Source organism: Strix uralensis, chromosome 8 (assembly GCF_047716275.1).
Source record: "Strix uralensis isolate ZFMK-TIS-50842 chromosome 8, bStrUra1, whole genome shotgun sequence".
NCBI classification, from domain to species: Eukaryota; Metazoa; Chordata; class Aves; order Strigiformes; family Strigidae; genus Strix; species Strix uralensis.
The window spans coordinates 30962436-30984911 of record NC_133979.1 but is presented as its reverse complement, the minus strand read 5'-3'; the positions used below and the strand labels follow the sequence as shown (position 1 = coordinate 30984911).

The 22476-nt window shown below is 41.9% G+C and overlaps 1 protein-coding gene across 1 annotated transcript in view; it reads right to left on the bottom strand.

The window, feature by feature from the left end:
- ABL2 (ABL proto-oncogene 2, non-receptor tyrosine kinase) overlaps nt 1-21471 on the bottom strand; it is a 51579-nt gene extending 30108 nt beyond the window's left edge. The window contains exon 1 of the mRNA XM_074876980.1: nt 21278-21471. Coding sequence (XP_074733081.1) covers nt 21278-21458 — 181 coding nt within the window. The 5' untranslated portion in view covers nt 21459-21471. The remainder of the gene's footprint in view (nt 1-21277) is intronic.
- Nucleotides 21472-22476: the final 1005 nt, after the last annotated feature.

Sequence of the window (22476 nt, the reverse complement as noted above, 5' to 3'; positions counted from 1 at the left end):
TTTCCTCTGTGTACCACCTTCCACACCTTTACGCTGAACCTTGTACCACTTCTTCAACCTGCAACCTCCAATTCTTCAGTCAAATTTTGTCTCTACTGTCTTTAATAGCTTAATATTACTAGCAACTTTACCATCTTGCTATTTGTTTTTTTCCTCTTCACGTCATTTGTCATAGTCTGATAGCAGCTTTTCATTTAAGAACAGGTGAATTGAAGAAAAGTTAGAGAGCTGAGTAAAAGACAATTTTCTTTATTTTTATTTGATAGCTGTTTCATTTCTAGCACCTTTTCACTAAACAAAAGTATTAATGCATTCCAGCAAGTTACATACTATAATCAGTGCTTAGTACAGTGTATGATCTGGTTAAGTCATCAGATACTGCTATCCTATGGTGAGAAGCATTTAAAAAAAAAAGGACAAAAATTACTTTGCAACAGAAACCACAGAACTAGAAGACTGGTTAAAAAAGGTATAATTGGCTCCAGGGAAAAATACTGCAGAGATGGGAAACTTGAATGTGCCTGGATGCAAACAGAGCAGAAACATCCTGTAGATTATGTTTTTTCTACTAATTTGTCTTCAGAGTAGTAAAGAAAAGCAAACAAAGTACAACAGCGTGGAAATGAGTGACTTAATTCCCCGGAAACATCAGGCCAAATCTTTTGACCAGGTTAGACTGCCATTTCAAAAACCAGAAACTGCATGGAAAATGCTTAGATTAACCTTAAATTAGGCCAGCAAGGACAGAATCTGATCTATAGACAGTTGGAAGCACAAAACAGTGGAAAAACTGCAAAACCCACACTTGCCAAACACCTGGTGCCCAGAGCAGACACAGGATGGGGTGATGATCTGGTGGTTTCTGTTGCCATGCCACCGAGGAGGAACGCGAAGCGAGGTGGAAGCCGCGCGGTCCCGTTCTTCTGCTTTTCGCACGACTGCTTTGCACACCTGCTTGGAAGTTATACCAAGAAATGTTTTGTGCTACAACTCAAGGAACAGTGGCTTGACCACAGTCCCACCCACCCCCGCCTCCACACACACTTGGCACAACAGTGGATAAATACTACCCTGAGTTCATACCCAAATCGGAGGGACAGATTGATGGGTTTGTTCTCCTCACCCCCTCCCCAGAAGGGATGCCTTTCAGTAAGATTTGTGACCTCTGCTATGCCGAGTGACTACCTGGGAAATTAAGCTTATGATTGCAGTTGGTTTTGGCTTTGTTTGTAGAGCTATACAGCCATTCTGCAGTATAGGGCATTGATTGCTGGCAATCGCAAAGAATCTGTAGATGTTGCATAAGAATAAACCATGCTATTTGTGAACCCGACCACTTCTTTTGAACGTGACCAGACCTACAGCACATGAGCTGTTCATGCATCTGATGTCAGACCTATAGTCATGGCAATAACTGACCTACCTATTAAGAGATCCAGCCATCCCTAGAGCCTCTAATCTTTGAGAACTGGCTAGAATGCAAGGGGATTCATCTCTTACCAAATTCGTCACCTTAAATGCAACATTAGACAAACATACATCATAAAGGAGGTAGCTGCAATTCCAGATTTACCTAATTATTTGTCAAAAGACAAATCCCCACAAGAGCCAAGACCTGTTGCCGATTTACAATGCTAACCTGAACAATGTTTGTTCCCTATAACACTGCAAACATTCCCTCCTTGTGCTGGGAAAACATGGAAGAGGAAAGTAGCTGCTGGATTTATCTGGGATCACAAAGGGTTTTGAGGCAATCCTAACTCAATGAAATCCTATTTTATTGAATTGGTACCACAAAACCTTCTATTCACCTGGAATAAGAGGAGACAGACAATGTAAGCTATATTATAAGAGTGAGGCAGGCTTTTCAAGACTGGATTATGCACAGTAATTTAAAAGCATGTCAAGATTAACAATGAGAGGGAAAGGGACTACTGCTGCCTTAGCCCCTCAAAATGCAGATGCTCTAGAAACGAAATATAGATAAGTGTTCTTCTGGACTGCTTCAATGATGTTCAACTGAGTGCTACTTCCCTGATTTTAACCAAATCTAGTCCTCTTTTGTTCTGATTTTCATCATGTTGCTTAGAGGTTTTTTTGAACAGAAATGCAAAATGACAAGGGAAGTATTCACTCCCTTCTAAAACAGATCTAGCAACTAGAAAAAGCAAGAAAATGACTTAATTTTGTTGCTTGCTTGCCACACAATTACTTGACTAATTCTTCCTGTTCAGAGGGTGAAACAACAACTCAGTGTTTACGCAGTCAGGGAATAAGACCCACTGCTAGCTATTTAAAGAGCCTTCCTCCCACTTAATACTGGCATAGCTGTCTGAGACATCTCTCCTGCTGCCAGTATTTGTGGTGGTACAACTGGGATGCTCAGAGGATTGGTCAGTATGTTGTCAGCTGTTTTTAACTGAAGGCTACTCCAGCTTCTATTACTGCTTCTGCCTTTGGGTGCTACCTCCCCCAGTGTTACTTTATTTACTATATATATTCTGAGGGAGGAAGGAAAAGGGAAAGGGCTGGAAATTCCCAGTGGGAGGTCTAACATTGCGGCTCACTTAGCGGTTCGTTTCCTCTCCCTCTGTAAAATACTGCTTAGTTCCTAAACTGCATCCATCTACAACATCAGCTTTTGTGGATTTTACTGTGGGTAGTAACATACTTTTCTATAGAGCCAAGGAGTACAGCACATCACAAACTGGGAGGATGCACCAATATTACCTTGCCTCTTGTGGCACTGACAAGAGTTTTTACATCTGTACCAATGGTAGCAATGACAAGTAGAAACGCACAGAAACTGCCACTCAGGTTGATACGGGTTACCACTGACACATGATGTGTGTGAATAAAACAAAAATATGCCTAAGTCATACAAATCAGAGAAATCAAGCCATTCATATAGCTCATAGGAGTACCTGCAGCCCACAGGAGGAATCGTATCTGTACTCTGCTATCACCATCAATCAAAGAATGGGGTAATTAATGAAGCACGAGATGACTAGAACATAAGATCTCTGACAAAAGAACATTAGCTGCATTCAGCTTCATGGCAAGATTTTTGCCAGTTGTGCCATACATTTGCTTTGAGGAAGGTATGTAAAACTGCTTGTTAATTTAGCAGTGTTTTATGGAATGTAAATTTAGAACTGAGATTGCGATCAACGTCTAACTGTGCCATCCAGAAGCAAACTTGCTTGCAGCATCCCCACATCTGGTTTGAAAGGTCCCTTTATCTTGTTAAATTAAGATTTTTTTTTTTCTTCTAATTTGACAGAATTCCACCTCATTCCTTCTTCCTCCCACTCCACAGAAAAACATTCCCAGTTGTTGCTGGCCTATATAGGTTGTCAGGACAGCTGACTGCTTAGATTACACAGGGCTGTATTGTATCCCCTCAAGAACCAGCCACATTAAGTGCTTCCTTTGGGACCAGGGCTCACTACTGGGCTGTACCAGCACACCAGGTGTCGTCTTGAAGTTGGAAATTCCAACACAACAGGCAGTCCTGCAAATGCTCCTCTCAAAATAATTCTCCTTCTTGAGCCTCTTACAGTGCAAACCTATTTCAAATCAGATAGCTGAGTAACCAAAAGCGTGGTAAATTTGTACTCAGTTCTGACTGAGCTTCTTAAAGCAAAGGGACAGAATGCTGTCTTCTGCCTTTTTTCCAGGTACTGGAAACTAAAGCAACTCTGGCTTTTGGTAGCTTGGGAGAAGATTTTTCAGCTATGTTTCTACTATTTACAGCAGTTACCTATGGTAATTCTGGTTTTAAGTGTTTTCAAAATAACCGTAGCTCTCCTCAATGCAATTGTCAGAAAGCAGAACGTTTACCATCCTATGTAGATACTGCTTCCAGCCCACAGCTTCTCTATCTCATCCTTATGGAGACCTCTTATTTAGCGCTACTGCAAGACAGTCGATTGCTGTCAGCTTCTCGAGATGCCACTAAAACCCTGCATTTTACGGCATTTCTCCCTTGGAATTCCATGCTATTGTAACATGTTACTTAACTCTCAAATTTCTTTGATAAAGTACCCTTGAGGTAAACTACAAGACATGCCTCAGCTCAAGAGCTGCTATTCAGCAAGCAATGGAGCATCCAGAAGCAGATACGATCAACTTCAGATTGAAACTGCTGTACCATGTAGGCCTCAAATGCGTCTTTCAGCTTAGAAAGACTTTCTAGAATCAGAAGCCAATTAATATTTGAAAGTTATTTGAAGAGCCTTTAGAACTAATGACATGTTTCTTGCTCATCTACATCACTGCCAGAAACAGTCTTCCCATTGCTTTCAAGCTACTTTAAACACTTAAAGCCAACATAAAACTATGTGCTGCACAGGCTGCTTAGAAGTAACAACTTCCTGCATAGGTTATAGAACTGAGCAGATGCCAAAACTGTCAAAAACAGTGAGGGAAGTGAGGCAAGGAAAGATGTTTATATGGACATATTATTGCTTTGAGATTTAAGTCTCTTGCAATCTAAAATAAACCATACAAGCATAACAACGTTAAATTTTTATAAAGCCTGCGTGGTCAGTCCTTGAAAAACTGAACAAAGACCTGAAATTTAGAAACCTAGAAGCACCCAGCACATTTAAGCTCCTACAGCAAGGATGCTGAAGCTCTTGCACGAAGCATCAGCAGAGACTCTGCTTTCATCATGAACAGCGGATTGTCTGTTCCCCAAAAAAAAGGGAAAACTTCTGAAGCACCCACAAAGACCAAGTGAAGCACCCATGAACAGCACACAGATCAATGACTGAAATACCAAAGATGAGAGTCTGGGGGATATCCAGCAGAGACCTGCATAGAGTACAAGTTTGGGGGTTTTTTTTCCACTAAAAAGACCAATAAATTAAACATGCAGGGTCACACCTCAGGTTCTGAAGCCAGAAAAGCTGAGTAATGGCAAACATCAAATTGTCATGATCAAACACACCAAGCAGAATCAACCCTCAAAAGGACTGACTAATCTAGGTTGGCATGTTCTCTTATTAGTAACATCAACTGTGACTGTTTAGTAAAACTTCTATACTGAGAACTGGGTCTAATTAAGATGCAGCAGAAGACTACCAGTGTAAGAACTTAACTCCTAACTATAGAGAAACTAGACTAACAGATTTATTCACAGAACTGAGGCTCTTTTGGCAGAAATATTGGTCAAATAATCCATTTGGTTATCCAACTTTAAGTTCACACCTAGTTCAGCTTGAAGGACAGCCAGCCTTTTCCTTTAGCTGTCAGTCTCACCAACTCAATGACAGCAATGAAGAGCTGCTCTTCACGGACACTGGGTTATAATCAGCTTTTCATTCAAGACATACATGTGTAGCATGGCAGAAAGCCATTAGGGCCAAGAACTCGATGAGCACTGAAGTAAAATATACATTAAAACCCACCCTTAAACCAGGTAAGAGTTGATCCTAGTCTCAGAAACTTGGGGAAGTAATCTCTTACGAAGAGATACTGCCTTTGACTCTTTAAGCACCTGAGTTAACTCACTTCTGAATTTCAAAGATTCAAAAAGGGCAGATTTGAGGGGCTTGTTTCAGATAGCAGCCTTGCTAAAGAGATACAATGCTAAGTGTATGCATATAGCCTATTAGATTTTTTTTAGTAATCCTAAACAGGATTAATCAAAGCCTTCCCCCTAGCACAACAGACAAAACCACTGCACTATTTTGCTAAGGTTTTGAGGGTGCAGAGTGACCATGTGGCTAAGGGAACCCAGCAGGCAGCTGCTGCCAGACCAGTGGTTGTTCCCCTGCTCCCAGCTGCCGCCTTTGCTGCTTCCCATGTGTTCACACCCGCATACGTCTGATGGGCAGTAAACCAGGTCGGGAAACCAAGCTAGCACTTCAGAGTTTTCTCAGTTTAGCTCCCTGGACTGGCTTACCTCAGAGCTAGATCAGAACCAGTGCTGGTAAAGGAGCATGGCGGTGGTGGGGACAAGCTTCTCTCTTGACAAGTTTTCATCATTCAGCCTTATTATATTTTAATTCAGATGACCAGGATACAAACAGGCTATATCCTGTCAAAGTTTACGTCAAGATTAGGTATTTCCTAGATCAACTTAAAACCCTCTCCAGCATAGAAAAAAATTAATGCAAGTATTCTTACTTTGAAAATTCCTGGTGAATCTTTTGGAAATTATGTATTATGAATATTGTAAACAGATTCTTTATAACGGACTTCATACTACTACTGTTGGCCCCATTAAGGGGAAATTACATTAGACACAATAGATGCATGCTCTAGCAGCAGGACTGAAACTAAATGACTCACCCAATTAAAATACATGGAATCTAATGACTTGACTTCTAAAGAAAGGGAAGGGCTTCCTACATAATGATGGGTACAGTATAATTATGGGGAAACTGACACTCTTGGCTTTGTTCTCAATACTTGAAGGTGGCTGCTGTAATCTAAGACAAATACATAAAATACAGGTTGTTCCTTTAAACTAGGGAGGAAAAATATCCAGGTCTGGGTGCGGAGGTCTCAAACCAGTTTTATTGGAAACTTTGCCAACATTATGAAAGCAGTATATCACACAAGGGTGGCAGCCTACTCTTGAGGAAAAAATACAACTGGAAAAATCAGCATGTGTAAAAAAAGGTGCAACCTGGGCAGGGGAAAAGAGGAAGGAGAACTGAGAGCACACCAGTAGAGCACAGGAAAACACTATGGTCTATATGAGCATTATTTATGTTTAGAGGGATGCGGCATCCACACAGGCTCAGACCACTAGAACCTCCACCTCTATAAAGAGGTTAACATTATCTTGACAACTTGAATGGGGATATGTAGTCCTTACAACCATCATTAGAGACTTATGAAAAGAAACACTTCAAATAACTCCTTATCCTAATTAAGATTCATAAACTGAGCCTTCTGCAGCTGTTGAGATTCATCTCCTGTTTTTGTCTAGAGATTTGGGGTGGGGATCACTGTGGAGAGCACGGACCCTGGCAGACATGAATGCTAACTGTGCAGCTGTCTTCAGAAGCACGCTGCTGAAAGGACTCAGCATTCCTCCTCAGAGACCAGGTCTGAGATGCGCAGTCATATTTTTTCAGATTTAAAGTTGCATGAGTGCTAACATACAAAGTTGAGAGTGAACACATGTCATCCAGTGATGTGCCTGTTCTTTTTACACAAGAGGCAGTCAGGAAATAACAGTATTTCATCCCAAACAGTGAAGTTTTTTTAAATCTAGATAACTTTCTCCAGACTTGTGACAAGATGCAACAATATTTTTCCAATCAGGATATGAATTCTAGTAAGATTGACTTCCAAACCCTCTAGCAGGTAGCCATCTAGCCTGCTCAGATATCTACAACTAAACAGTAAGATCCACAATTTTTGCTGAAACACTTTGCTAGTATTTTAAGGAGAAAAGAGAAAGCTGATGTATCAGATTCCAGGCTTCTGCTGAGGCTGTACCCGCTTTGTGGGAGACTACCCTCCCTAGTGATAACCATGCTGTACCCTCCACTAGCAGTAAATACTTATTTTCACATGCATTAAATTCACAGCCTACAGAACATTCTCAGTCAGGGCATACTAATATTATGACTTGATACTACATGGGATATTTTTGTAGCACTCTATCTCAAGTGCCTCACACTTCTGATATTTTATTCTCTTAACAGTCCTACAGAGTAGGGTAAAATTTGTACTATGGAGAAGGAGGTCTAAAGCAAAGAAATGAAGTTGTTTACTAAATATCTCAAACTGGTGTTGATAAGCCGTTCTTCCTAAAGTGCAATACTTAGAGCTTTTGTTACAAAATCCCTACAGTATCTAACTAATGAATAACACTTTCAATACAAAGACATACAAGACCCTGAAAACAGCTACTGTCTCAAGTACTGATGTTCTCTGAACAAAAACTCCTACACTTCCTCACAGTAATGAAGTAGGATTAAAGCAAGTAGCTTTACATTCAAGCATCAAAAAAAAGGAAGAAAATCTATCATAGGGCAAAGCACAATAGAAAGGCTCTTAGTCAAACTTGGAAAAGAAAATATGTTCCTGTGGGATGGGTGCTGTGTCAGTAGTTCTGCTAGAGACCTGTTGCATAAATCATCTTGTGTACTCATGCCTCTTACTTACCTGTATGATAAAACATTGTCTTCCTTTTATAAACTTACTACTTTACCAATGGAAAAATAGCTAACTATTACAGAAAAATTTTCTTAACTGCAGGGATTTTTCCTCATGCCAATATCTCATTTTTTTATATTTAGAAAAAGATGGTACCTTAATGGGGAGAAACCATTTTCTTCAACTCCTGCATGTCTGTATTCCTGGTTTCAGAGCTGACATTCTTTGTCAGCAAAGGCAAGGAATTTGGGAACAAACTGTTTCCCCAAGAGCTGAGAGTCAGAAAGACACTGTGCATCACCTGTCTCATTTTCAGAACAGGTATGGCACCAAATAAAGATACAGGTAGTTGAGTAAGAATGCTAAATGCTCATAGGGAAGGAAATAGTTCTTCCTAATTTGTCACCAGCAGCAATTCCTGGACATTCAATTCTGTCTCCCTTTAAGCCTCAGACAACCTCATTTCACACAGTATTCACCATGGAAGGACGTTGTTCTCAACACACAAAATCATTATCTAATGTCTAAAAGCACAAGAGCAATCCCTGGAAGGGTAACCTTCAGTTTGGTGACATGAAGCATCACTATAGTTTATTCTATATACTAAAGCCTGCTTCTCTATTAACAAACCAAGATGCTGCTTCTATAATAGCTTTTATGGTTTCAAAAATTACAAGCCCGCCTCCTTGTAGGCACAGGAGTAAACCATATGATGAAGAGTGTTTTAATCTTTCTGTAAGAGCAAATAATGGACCAGTGGATGTAACAAAGCCAGATGTCAAGGCTTAAAACGCAGGTAACATCTCAACCTTGTAACAAATTAGAAAAGTGGGGGGGGGGGGGGGAGAAGAAAAGGACAGCTGCAGTGTAGCAGAAGCCATGTCTCTGCTTTTACATGATAGTATGCAAGAGAGGAAGTCTGTCTTGGTTGTATTTTAAATAGATTTTCATATCTCCTTTCTAGTAGTCTGGTTTAGGTCTGATTAATGTGTTTGTTTCAATGTGGCCTTTCACTGACTAGTATTAAAGGGGTTGACAAGTGACTTTTAGAACACAAATGCATCCCAATTTAGTGGAACGACTACCCCACAGTAGTGTCAGGTGACCTTACTTTTTTGTAATTACATGTCTAAACACCAGGTTTGGGATCTCTCCACAGAGATCCTGTCTCCCAGCCAACAACCCAACTGTACAAATGCTTACTGCAATTCACTCTCGTTTGTATTGCCCTACTGCTAAACGACCAAAGACATTATTCTGAAGATCTCTGTTGCTAATTCACTGTAACTTCAGCCTCTTTATGGATGTTTGATAGATAACATTCAGCAACGAACAGTGCTTTGAGCTTCCACTTCTTTGAGCTTCCACTTGGAGGCAAGTCAAACAATTAAACACAAACACTAATCTTCTTTCAGACCTATTACCATGCCACAAGTGTTCTGAAATACAGACTAGAACCACAATAAACGCATTTCTCTAACAGCCCACAGGATGAGACAAGAGTGCATGACTGAACACTCAGCCTGCAGGTAGCTTTTATGGGTTTGTTTATGCAAAAGTTAAGTCTGAAGATCTCCATAAAACAAGTAAGCATTATTGCCATTTTACAGACGAGAAGTGCACAGAAGCAATGACAAGTGGCTCTTAATTTGATGGCTCAGTTTACCTAGCAGAAATACCATATTGAATGTCTTTTCATGCACTAAAGGTTGCCTGCATACTTACACATGAACAAGCTGGAAAACCTCTCTTATTGGCAGATGAAGTTATCTAGGATAAAGCCCAAAAGAAACAAAACAACTAAAAAGGAAGCAGTTCAGCTCTTAAAGGCAAAAGAAAAATAAACATGTATTTCCTTAAATTTTAACACAGCTACATCTGTCTTTTGATATGTGGATCTTGCCTGCTTTCATAAACCAAAAGTTACCTAAAACACTCTTCACTGCAACACAGTAATGTTGAAAAAAAAACTCCTCTACTTTTCCTAATAGAAAAACCTTTTAGCAATGGATAAATTAAGTCAAAGCATTGTAGCACCCTCTCCTGGTAGGCTGGAAAATCATGTTCTCCATAAACAGCTGCAACTGATCCTTTTACCTTCTTTAAAATTCACACAGCCTCCTATGTGCTGCCCAGGCTCCTCAGCTAACGTGGTAGTTCTGCCCAGCATGAGGCTCTGCTCTTTCATACTCACCTGCTCCCCGCTGACAACGCAGTGTGTGTTTCAAAGCCTGCTTCCCTGAACGAACGTAACAAGGTGAGCTTTGTGTGGAGAGGGGAAGGCTGAAGAAAGCGGAAAGGCTGTCTAAGAGGTTCCTTGTAGTCAAGTGCTGTTCTTGTTCAGGAACAAAATGCTTACTGGCAATGCCTCACACATCTGCTGCAGTGTAGTTCTGTATCAGCTGATGCACAACAGAAAACACACCAATAATCAGCACATGGGGATACCAGTCCCCCAGGTGTAAAGCAAGAAAACTAGCACAGCTCACCTGAGTCCAAACAGACTATAATTATGTTGCCTTAAGGCACATCAGTTTCCATAGCCCACAAGGCAAGTGAATATAATAGCAGGGCTAAGTCCATCCACCTGTGGCTGAAAGGTACTGAGAGGCCAGCTGAGCATTATTCTACAGCTGGCCTACACCTAGAAGCAGTTATATGCTTTTCCCCCAACCCCTAAAATGAGAAAAACATTTTATTTAGCATAAACACTAACAAGGCACACAAAGTCGCTATCACAGTGCAAGCTTGTGCATTGATGGAAAGACACATACCGAGTGTCTTATTCAAATTTAGATTAACCATTTGACAAAAAATAGGTTGAAGCTATACAGACTTATTCACATCAAAATAAAGAATTAGAACTTCTGTACAAAGCTTAGCTTTGACAGACTTAAGCATGTTAAATATATTCAATTATGATGACCTAAAACCAGAATATGAAAAACCTTTCTGACAAAACAGATTTAGTACTGTTATGACAAAAGCAAGAATTAAACTTGCTAGACTTCTGTTTCACAGGATGGCTATGGCAGGCTACTCAAATCATCATCTGAGCATCTACTGGATTTGCACATCAATCCTAAGCCAGCTAATGCACCTCTGAAGGAAAAATTACAAAAAGTGGTTCTTCTATAGTTCATATCAGACTCAAATTTATTAGATTACTCTGAAAAAATGGATCTTGGTTTCCTCTTAACAAAAAATCAGCTCGTTACAGCTACGTTGCAAACCTTAATATCCACAATTTTTTGAGCTCCTGATGAAAAAAACTGAATATAACTTGGAATACTAGCACTACAGGACACTATATACCATTTTCCTACTTATTCTACGGATCTTCTCTAGGCAAAGCCTTTTTAATCTGATAAAGTACCTCTGCTTTCTCTGTTTACTCTTGGAATTAAAAAAAAAGCCATAAATCAAAATTAAGGAAAACCAACAAAATATTATCCTGAACAACAAGCATACAATTTATGATTAGCGGAAAAATATTCTGCTGTGCTTCAACTGGGTAACTGGGCCAGAGCTCAGGTTTCACACTGGTATCAATTACAAAAGCACTGTTCATCACTCCCCAAGCTGCATACATCTCCCTGCGTCAAAAAAAGAAGACTAAACCTACCAAAACCCCACTCATCTTCCTAGTCAGGAGAAAGCACATGAATTCTCCAGGACCTGCAGTGAGCTGGCTCTCACTATCTATATATGTTACTGCTGCAAATGATAAAGTTCATCGTGACTTACTTGATGCCAATCCAGTCAGTAAAAAAGCAGGTTCAGAAACAAACCAGAATTGAGTGATAACACCACAAAGTGATCAAAGAGAGAACTTTCAGAGCATCTGTTCAAGGTCTTGCCTATACCACAGCCTTTATGCTTTGATCAAGGTGCCATTCTAAGAGTAACTTTACTGAGACTCGACTCTATCATCAACAATATTCTAAAGAGCACATGTAGGACATTCAGCAATTTAAAGTTCAAGTTTGAAGAACTTGCTATTTTAACTTTACTATCTTAAATCTGAGCCCGAGAGCTGCCAACTATTAGACTGATTTTTTTTTAATTTGCCAGTTTATAGATGAAAGGATGAAAAAAATTTATAGGAGAAAAGGGACCACAAATCAGCTCTCAGACGAAGGATGCTGTTTCTCTTTCACGTGTACTGAAGTGAATGGTGGACATAAAGAAAGCTTTAAAATTAAAACCTGTGTTCTAAGAAAAAACTGCATTAAACACAAGCAGTAAGTCCATGCTTATACAATTCAGCTCAGGCCAGTATAAGCTTGAATTCTGCTGCACACAGTGACTTGATGGAGGGAGGAAGGAAGGTATGCCACTAAGTATTTCAAGATCTTCAAGGTTATTCAGATCTCTAAGAAGAGTCCATCTCACTCTTCCTAGATGACATAACTTGTATTATTTTTTTAAAAGTCGGCATAAAATGACTTTTTTTATAGCTAAACAGTCACCATAGTTTTGTTAATTGGCAAATTCTGACAGATTGCTGGACTGGTAATAACACTTTAAAATTATTTAAATCCCTTCAAGGTTAATCTAAGTATTTTTTCCCATTTTCTTCTATTATTAAGTAAATTTCAGAGATACTAGTATAGCTCTATCTTGTCTCTACTTCTGCTCTTGGCTTTTCTAAGCAGCAACACAAAATTGATATTCTCATCAGTTGCACAGCCTCCCACAGGTTTCTGAATAGCAGCAGTAAAACTGAACAGTCTTGTTAACTCCGTGACACTGCTGGTTAGCAAAATGAACCCTGAGCAGCAAAGGCTTTGAAATAATCTTGAGAAACCGAGTCGACCCTGTCAGCTAAGGAAGGCCTCATTATATTAATTTACACTCCAGCTTGAATTTGAAGGGTTATCTTCACAATCCAGAGGCTACAAAATTAGAATGTACAAATGTTTTCGGTTTTTGTCTAGAGAACAGATCCGTGATCTGTAAACACCTTTTAAACCCCTGATGTTTAGGGTACATGCAGGAGGTAATACTGGTCTACTGGATATGACAATATTTAAACAAGCTTCTAGGCTAGGCCATGTTGGAGCCATTGTGATGAGGAAGTGCAATTCCTATATCTTTTGGTGTGTCTACTGTACAGGCACACTACTCTCTACAGTCAACTTTTCCAAAAATTATGGGTCTAATTGAACACAGAATCTGAAAAACAGGAACACTTCATGACCTCTGCTACATACTACCACCATTAATAGCCAATATTAATGTAATTTCTTTCAACCAGAAGCAAGCCTGACACCTGTTTCAAAATTAGCCATGGTGCTGAGCACACTTACCAATAATCATGTTTGTTGCAGGTTATCTTACGCCAACTCACTGTAAAACCCACAAGTGTATATCTGTATTCACGATTCAATTGTACTTTATTCTAACCCTGGTAAGAAGGGAACAGGAGGAAGAAATCTTGTTGGTGGGTTTTTCCTTCCCAAAACATACTGTCCTACAAATTAACATTTGATTGTGCTCCAGGAGCTCGGAACTCCTCATCTTTTTGTGCCTGGTATCAGTCATCAGCTATGTCAGCCCTGAATTGGTCAGGCAGTTGGACTAGATGATTGTTGCAGGTCCCTTCCAACTTGGTCTACTCTATTCTATGTGGGGACACCCCCCAGCCAGTATGCAGCTCATTACAGGGACATCGGTCAGTAAACCATTTCTAACTTATCATAGATCCGTTTAGAAAGCCCACCTGTCTCATTCAACAACTATTAAACATACCCAAGATTGTATTTTAAAATGTTATCTCCAAAGCTGAACTGTCAAAATACAATCTCCAGTATACCAAAATGCACTAACAGGGAGAAGCTGTGAGATCATCTTTTACCCTTTTCCCCTTATTTCCCTTTCCCTTTCCAGCATCATCTGTCTTTGTGCAGATACTCATCTCCACAGTTGTTCGTCCTACACATCCTAGTTGAGACGACAACAAATAGGAACAGCAGAGACACGTTTGATGCTTTGTTGTTGGGATTATCACAGGAGAAAGGAAGGAGAAGTAGACAGGGAGGTGCACCGAGTCACAAATCCGGAATGTTCTCATCCTCCTATCCTCTGATTCCTAATTTGACCCCAGCAGTACCAGGAGATGGTTCCTATGCCTTTGCCATATATACCTTATAAGAAGAAGCAGCTACTTCCATTTCACTTTAGTATTCAATGACAACAACAAAAAAAACCCACTATCAAACAAACCAGGAAAGAGCCCAAAATCAAAACCAGTAACATTACCAAATTAAAGGATGAGGGGATGCAGAACTGTCCTACAGAAAATGAGTTTTCCTTCATTGAAGAGCTCTTTTCTTACATAATTGTAGTCCCAATTCTCAGATCACTATTGTCATAGAATACTTTCAAATCAACATAAGTGAAGCTTGAAGTTTATTAACACATGTAATTATTTTTAATGGAAGTATCACAGTAAGATTAAGATCCCAAGGACAACATTTGGGAGGGAAGGACAGGAGAAGAAAGTTCAGTCTTAAAAGAAATATATTTAAATGGCCTTTAAAGATCACTAGAAAGATTGAAATAAAACCAATTCAATTCTTAGTGAAGTATTTCTGTGCATCTTTGCCTCCCTCTCAAAAAAGGCAAAGTTATTTTTGGACTGTTTCATGAAATTCCTGCGCCGATTTAGCTGATACTGAAAGTCACCTATTACAAAGTTAATTTATACACAGCTGCAGATAAGCGATGGTACAGGGAGATGCACACATCTTTACAGAAAGCCCACAAAGCACATGCGACTTCCTAAGCAGATATGGGTAATATAACTAAGGTTTGTTGTTGTGGTTTACAGTGTTACCAACAGGAAGCCTCAATGGTTTTGTAACAGTCACTTATTCTAGAGAGAATAATCTCTACGGATAATACCAAGATCAGCCTTTAAAATAAAGTATTTCATAACCACAAAACCAGAGAAATGTCAGGGATGATGCAGTAACGGTGAGAGAACCATTACTTCAGACCCAGCAAGTCAACTGTGTTACCCCACTCAGGGCAAGCTCTTGCTTCTTTCCTGCTGTGTTGAGGAAAAGAGAGACTGCTGGTTCTCCAAACAACTATGACAAATATTTCTTTACCGGGAAATACTCTTCTGAATGCAGAAACCTGTATGGCTACTTTGCAGATTCACCAGCAAAGCCAGTCAAGGGGCCATTCGCACTACAGCTACCCAGCTTTGCATCATTCCTAATTACATGCTGTTGAAAGAACTACTGACCGTCTGGCAAGCAGTGGTTTAGGATATCAGATCCTGAAACAGTTATAATGTAGGTGAGGCTTCAGTCTGTGGTCATCCATCCTTGACCTTCTGAAACGCAACAGGTGAAAATGAACTCGGCAACTCACTAAACGAAACCTAACTTTGTTACTTTCATACACATCCTTACTGTAATAAGTATAAACTGCTGTTTCTTGTTTTATATTAGTTGAATTTTAACATAGTTTCTTATGAGTGTGAACTAGTCAGCTGTCAGCACTATTTGGAAGACAGTTTAGAGATAATAAGTATACTGGAAACATTAAGTTGTGACAACGAAGAGAAACGGGCTAGAATAAATCACGCTAACGATCATTTAGCTTTATCTATAAAACAAAGTATAAAAAAAGTATGATTTGACTTCAGCAAGGACTGGCTTGCTTTAAGCACAAACATGACGTATGCTGAAGTGGGTCACTGAACAGGTCACTTCTCCTGAAAACCAGTGAAAACATGACTTCAAGCCTACTGTCCCAGAATCTGTAATTACCATAAAATATTCCTGAAGCCAACCCTGCTACAGCATCTCTAGGAGACAGTCCAACTATCTTCCAACTCTAATGATGTGAGCTGTCCGTCCTGCTAGATCAAAAAAGATTATTTAAGCCACATGTGACAATTTGCTTTTGTGTCCAACAGCTTACGCGTTCACTTTTCACCAATTTGTTCACTTGGCCATGTCCCTATTTCCAAAAAAAAAAAATCCCACAAATTTTTTTTGCAAAACATTGCACTTGCAAGCAATAGCAAGTTTGTGAAATATTGCTAGAACAACTTGTACCACACCATCTGCTAGATGTGGAGAACTGAGAAATCAGAGATCTGTCTGGGCTTTGAAATTTGATTTTTAAGTTAGTTCTGACTAACATCTTTTGAAGTAACTTCATTTCAGTCTTACCTTCTTCAGACTATGTTCCCCTGTCCATGTGAAAAGTACATAAGAAATACACATACAGCAGGAATTATAACAGACTGGTAGTCTGTGTTATATCGTCCCTTCACTGAGGTAGGGTTCTCTCATCTGTGAAATACAGCATGCAAAAATCCCAACTTAAGACAAGGTATAAAAATTAGTACTGAATGCAGCTGAATCTGCAGGAATAATTTAGATATCACAGAGAATGACGCAATAGAGAACACGCCTATAATTTCATGTTCTACAGGAGATGTTCCTCTAGACACTTCGCTGAACTACCCTTTATTCCCCAAATAATTAGTTAATAGTTATTTATACATTATGGTCCCACAAGATTTCTGATTTACAGTACAAAGAGTCATGCACTGAATACAGTGATTATATTCGATCTGTACAGGGCATTTACTGACAGGAAAGTCTGCGGGCAAGTTGCTCTGGCCCGAGCTTGCTGCATTTCACTGCGATGAAAAATAAAAAACATTTTAAAGCGGCCCACAAAGTGTAGTTGTTAAACTGGCCCTATTTTCTCTCCTCCTTTCCATTTTCCTGCATCCAGCCCTTCAGTTTCACTGAATTTCAAAGGGATAGTGTTATTTATGCTTCTTCCTATTTTAGAATGTTTTTATCATGTGGCATAGCACTCCAACTGCCTTAGGGGAGCTTTAATGATAATTTTATTTTTAAAAGTATAGACTTATCTTGCCTGACCTTGATGCACATAGTAAAAGGTTGCTAAACTCCTCCCCTAGAAAACAAAACAGGGAACAAATGTCCTGCGCCTGCTGGATCAAAAGCTCAAGTGTGGCAGAGCCTTCCGCTACCCCAAAATATATCACCAAGGCAACTGTAGCAGTATTGCAAACAGGTATTGCAAAGGCTTCCCAGCCAGGATTTAAATAATCTGATTTTCCTGCAGTACGTTTTCTACAACACTCAGCAAGTCTTTTCGGAGATGAAAAGCATGCTAACACCATTCCAAAGACTATCTTGGTACAGTAGGCAGTTATCACTGCTCTTCAGAAAGAAAATTAGAGCATGTCACTGTTCAAAGCTCGTACGAGGGGCCAAGTGGAGCCCGTGCAACTTGGAAGTTGTTGGTTGTCATCAGTTGTACCCCTTCCCTCACACAAACTACTGAAAGGGTAAGGAGATAACCTACTTCCCTGTTGTCTCCCCTATTTCTTCTCTGAAAAGGAAAGCAAGCTCATCCTGTAATGGCACCAAGTACTTCTTTTCTTTTCTGGTTGCACTGAACTCTAAGAATTTGGTCGTGACTAGTGTTCGCTACAGCTTTTCCCTCTTGAGGAGTTGTTCCTCGTGGTACTAGTTAATTCTGATGCAGCGTACATGGCAACACTAGTGTTTGAATAATCCTTCTGTTTACACTCCTCCTTTCTAGTACATTACTAGCAACCAACATGCTTGATGATCCAATGCTTTTATAAGTCACAGATTATATGGTAGGAACGCTTGCAAAGGGGCGCTTTGAAGGGCTAATTGCAAAAGGCTGCAAAATCCGTGACTGTCTTTTGCATCTTGGAGAACTCTGCTCCACAGCTAACAAATCACACCAGCGTAGCAGCTTGCATAAGATTTTTCTGCTCAACTTCATAGCAGTGCACACAGAATTCAACACTATGGTGAGTTGAAACCCCCAGGACTCTAGGTGTCTGTTCTCAGGACAGAATAGTGGAGTGCCACAATACAGATTTCTCTGTTCTTTCCATAGAACAGAAAACATCTTCAAATTCCTTCCTTCTTTCAAAAATACACCCTGAAGTAGGTAGTGCCTGTATACCTGCAGTGCTTCTCCTACACAACCATAACACAGCAGTTATGGTCAGACTGGGTCAGACTGGTTCAACTCAGTCTCTCAATTTTTCAAGGACAACTACACTTCAAATTAGTTGTATAAAAATGCTCGTCTCAGGTTTTTGGTAGCCCAGCATAAGAGATTTTACACTTTACTGATTTGACACAAGCTGTTCTCCAAAATCCTGTAGCAAAATGGGTCTGAGACTGAATTACTTCCATCCTTTTCATAAACAATCCAGAAGAAGCAATCCCTCAAAATGAACTTTGGCAAGATACTTAGTAAGGTTTACATCACTCCTGACACAGCAGAGTATGAAATCTGCCAACATGAGCTAAGGCAGGAACTTACACCTGCAAAGGTCTAGCACAGGCAAAGAGGTTGTCTTCCTCACACCAATGAATGTATCAAAGAAAGCCAAAGCAGGTAGATAATCCAAGCTCATCCTTAGACTGGTTGGTTTAGTCACTGGCCCAGGAGTGCTAGCCCATGATCCTGTGCTTTTTCCATCACTTTTCATACACCATGAATACATGTCCTAGAGACAGGATGGAAGGTTCAGGTTCAGAAAGAAATTACTGGAAAAGTAATATCACCAGCAACCACAGCATCTCACCAAAAGAAGCATAGCACTTAAAACTAGCAGAAAACCAGGTTAAGTAAAACAGAAGAACGAGGTCAGTAAATGAAAAATAAGAATAGAAGTTGACAGAAAAAAATTCTCTCAGACAAGGGGAGTCAGGGTCAGAAGAAAACAATTTATCTGAGAAAGGAACTGAACTCCAGATTCAGGAACACGACAAAAATCTTTGGTTATTGCCCATGACAAGTATTTAAATAGGTACCCAACTTCGACTAGCATTTCGTACAGGTTATTAACAGCGAGTTGTTCACTCATTTTGAGTAAAATGAGCATGGAATCAGGGAACAATTTAACATGGCTGAGGTATTCACCGAGATGGGATAGGAGTTTGAAGTCTGCCCTGAAACTCTCAAAAACTGGATTGCCATAAAACCCCACCCCTTTTACATAATCTAACAGAATAAAAAACTGTATCTTATTTTCAAGAGATAGTCTCTTTACAGTCCACAAAAAAATAACAGAAGCAATAAAAAACCAAGTAAAATTATATCCATTACCTTACTGCTGAAGTGGATAACCCAAGCAATATAAATACTAGTTATTTTAAAAGATACAATCACTGTTATCACAGAGAAACGTTCTTTTTATATGCCACTGAACAGTTTTGTTCAGAACGTGTTGGCTTTTCAGGTTCATTCTTGTTTCTAGTTCTAGGGAAGACAAGTAGATGGGCTGGCAGAGCATGTAATTTGTCTATTTGGTGTGCATGCACGCTTAAGAAAGCTTCTTCTCTCTCCATTTCCCTGCCACTACATGTATATTATTCTCTCTACCTTCTACCTTTAAAATTTAGTAGGGTGGAGCTAGAAGGATTTGTTCAGGATGCTGTACTAAATTACTACTGAAACATGCAGCAATAAATGATGTGCTTGAGTCAGTCTGAACTGTGTTATTCTGAAGCAATTACACATCCCCATGTGCTGTACTGTACTTCCCACAAACGTCCTTTCTGTCCTTGCCTTGCGAGAGCAAGAACCAAATAGTCATCTTGGTACCAAAACAGAAGACGACAGACAGTTTGTCATTAGCAGGAGTGCTCCTGCCTGCTAAGTCACATTTAGCAGTCTATGCAGCAATTCTGCTCTGCTGCTAAAGACTTCGACTTCAGAGTACTGAAAAAAGCAGGGTATGTGCAAAACTTCCGAGATCTGCTCCTAACATTGTGAATTTACAGTATTAGTCTATTTTATAGTAATTCTTCTGCCAACGTGCGTTTTGAAGTACAAAAATACAAAGATGACAGTAAAACATGAGGTTGATGATACTACGGCTGAAAGGTGCAATAAAATCGTAATCCTTAGGTTTAATTGTAGTAATAGCAGGTCAGGCGTTTCAGCAAGCAGAGTTCTGTTTTGGTTTTAAAGTTGATACTGCTCCCTGAACTCAAAAGCTGTGATAACACTGAGATTTTAAGAACCAGATTTAGTGCTGCGCTCTTGTTTTGATAGATACTTACATGTCAGCAGTCACAGCAGATGATATTTACATTTAGACTGCTGGTTGCATGTTCCTTAATCTTTTGCCTATGCTCATTCTATTGAGCAAAAGAAAATACGTATTGTCAGAAGCAGCCTTGCTCTATAAACACTGACATCTCTCTCCACCTAAAGCCAAACCAGCCAAGCTCTCCATAGCAGATTCACTTCTTTAGGATTAGAGGTGCATCCGCGCATCTCTTCTCAACATGCTCGCCAAGGCAGACAGGTTTCAGTTGACCATACCATCATGCATTATATTAAGATGTTGCCAAATAGATGTAATAAAAAAAGCATAGTTAAAATGGGAGACTTGAAGTTGCGGGGTCCTCCTAAAAGAGATTAGAGAAACTAACCACGTCGCATTAAACATTTCCGGTATCAGTTTACAGCAGAAGAAAAGAAGTGGACAGGCAAAAACTTCAACTGAGAGTCAGATGGCAGCTGTAACACCCCAGTCAAAACAAAATCGTTTGCTCTGCAGGAGCTATATAACAACAGAGACTTACAGATCTAGAATGGCAAGTTATAAGTGCCTCAGTAAACAGAAAGACAAAGCACATGTAACGTTTACCCTTGTAAACAAACCCAGGGCTAGGAACCGCTGCGGTGACAGCTACCAAGTACCGCAAGTTTTGATTCCCGGCGGTGCCGGGTCGCTCCTGCGGTGGCCGGCGGGCAGTCCCCGTCCCCAGCGCCGGGGGAAGTTCCTCCGGCCCCGAGCTCGCCGCCAGGCTCCGGGCCGGGCCGAGGAAAGCCTCCCCCGGGACGTGGCAGCGGCGGCGGCAGGGACTGCCCCGCTCTCCCCGCCTGCAAGAGGCGCCTCGCCTCGCCTCTCCTCACCCCGGCAACTCTCCCCTCCCCCAGTTAAACCAACAACAACAAAAGAGGGAGGGGAGGAAGGGCGATCCGGTCCCTTTCCCCCGAGCCCCTCACCCGACCCTCTGGCGAGGGGCGAGAGCTCCCCCTCGGCCCCTCCCGCCCGCCGGCGCGGCCCCCGGCCCCTCACCGTGCTGGGTGAAGATATTGAAGCCTCCCTCGGCGGTGCGCCCGGCCGCCTCCCGCCGGCGGCCCGCTGGCCTGGCCGCGCTGCTCCCCCGCAGTCCCCGCGGCTGCTGCTGCTGCTGAGGCGGCGGCTGGTGCTGGAGCCCGGCGCCCGGCTCCCCGACGCGGCCCACCTGCTGCCCCATCGCCGTGCTCCCGGCCGCCACCCGCGCTCACATGCCGCCGCCGCCGCTCCCCGGCCCGGCCCGGCGGGCGGCCTCCCGCTCCTCCCCCCGGCGCGGCGCGGCCCGGCCCGGCCCGGCGGCTCCCGCCCGCCTCGCCGGCCCCCGCGGCGCTCCGGCCTGGGACTCACGGACTCGCCCCCTCAGCCCCCGCCGCCATCTTAAACCACAGAGCGCCGGGAGAGCGGGGACAGAGCGGCTCCCGCAGCCACCTCCGGTCCGCCGAGGGAGGCCGCCCCCGCCACGCACGGCCGCGCACCCACGGGCACACGCGGCGCGGCCGTGGCGGGGGCAGGCGGCCGGGGAGCGTGCACGGACAGGGGCTGAGCAGCGAGACGCCGCTTTACTTGCCGGATTGCGCCCTTGGAGGGTCCTCCCATCTTGGCCACGATTTGAGGCCAGGCACGGGTGACCGGGCTGAAGGCCACGGCCCCGAGGCTGCCCCACTCGTGGCGAAGCTGACCCCTGGCCCCATGAACGCGCGTTCCCTGGAGACTAAAGCCAGGCTGGTTCGCCTACGAACCCAAGCAGGCTTGAGGTGTGAAGCCAGGGCGGTGTACCCGGCTGCAGAAGGGAGCGGCAAGGAGCCTGTCCCAGGCCCAGTGCATCTCCTCCTCCTCCTCCTCCTCCATGGCTCACCAGGCCCCAGGCAAACTCGCCGGACTCCGGCCGGGACCTGCTCTCCTGGCCAAGGGTGTGGAGGAAGAGGAAGGCATTGCTGTGTGAATAACGTCAGGCACGTTGGTGGCCAGGCGTGGTTGGCAGCAGCGTCTTGTCATCGGGTGGCTGAACGTACACTCTATTCTGTAACTAATTGGTAAACTGTCTTCTTTCAGCTTCTGTAATATTAGCATAAGGCTCGCCAATTCAAAGCAGAAGGGAGGAGGTTTCATCCAGAAAGATAATGGTGCTTGTTGCAGTTTAGAGGACATAGCTGCTTGGAAGTTCTTCACTCTCCATGCTAGCTACTGTTTCAGCAATG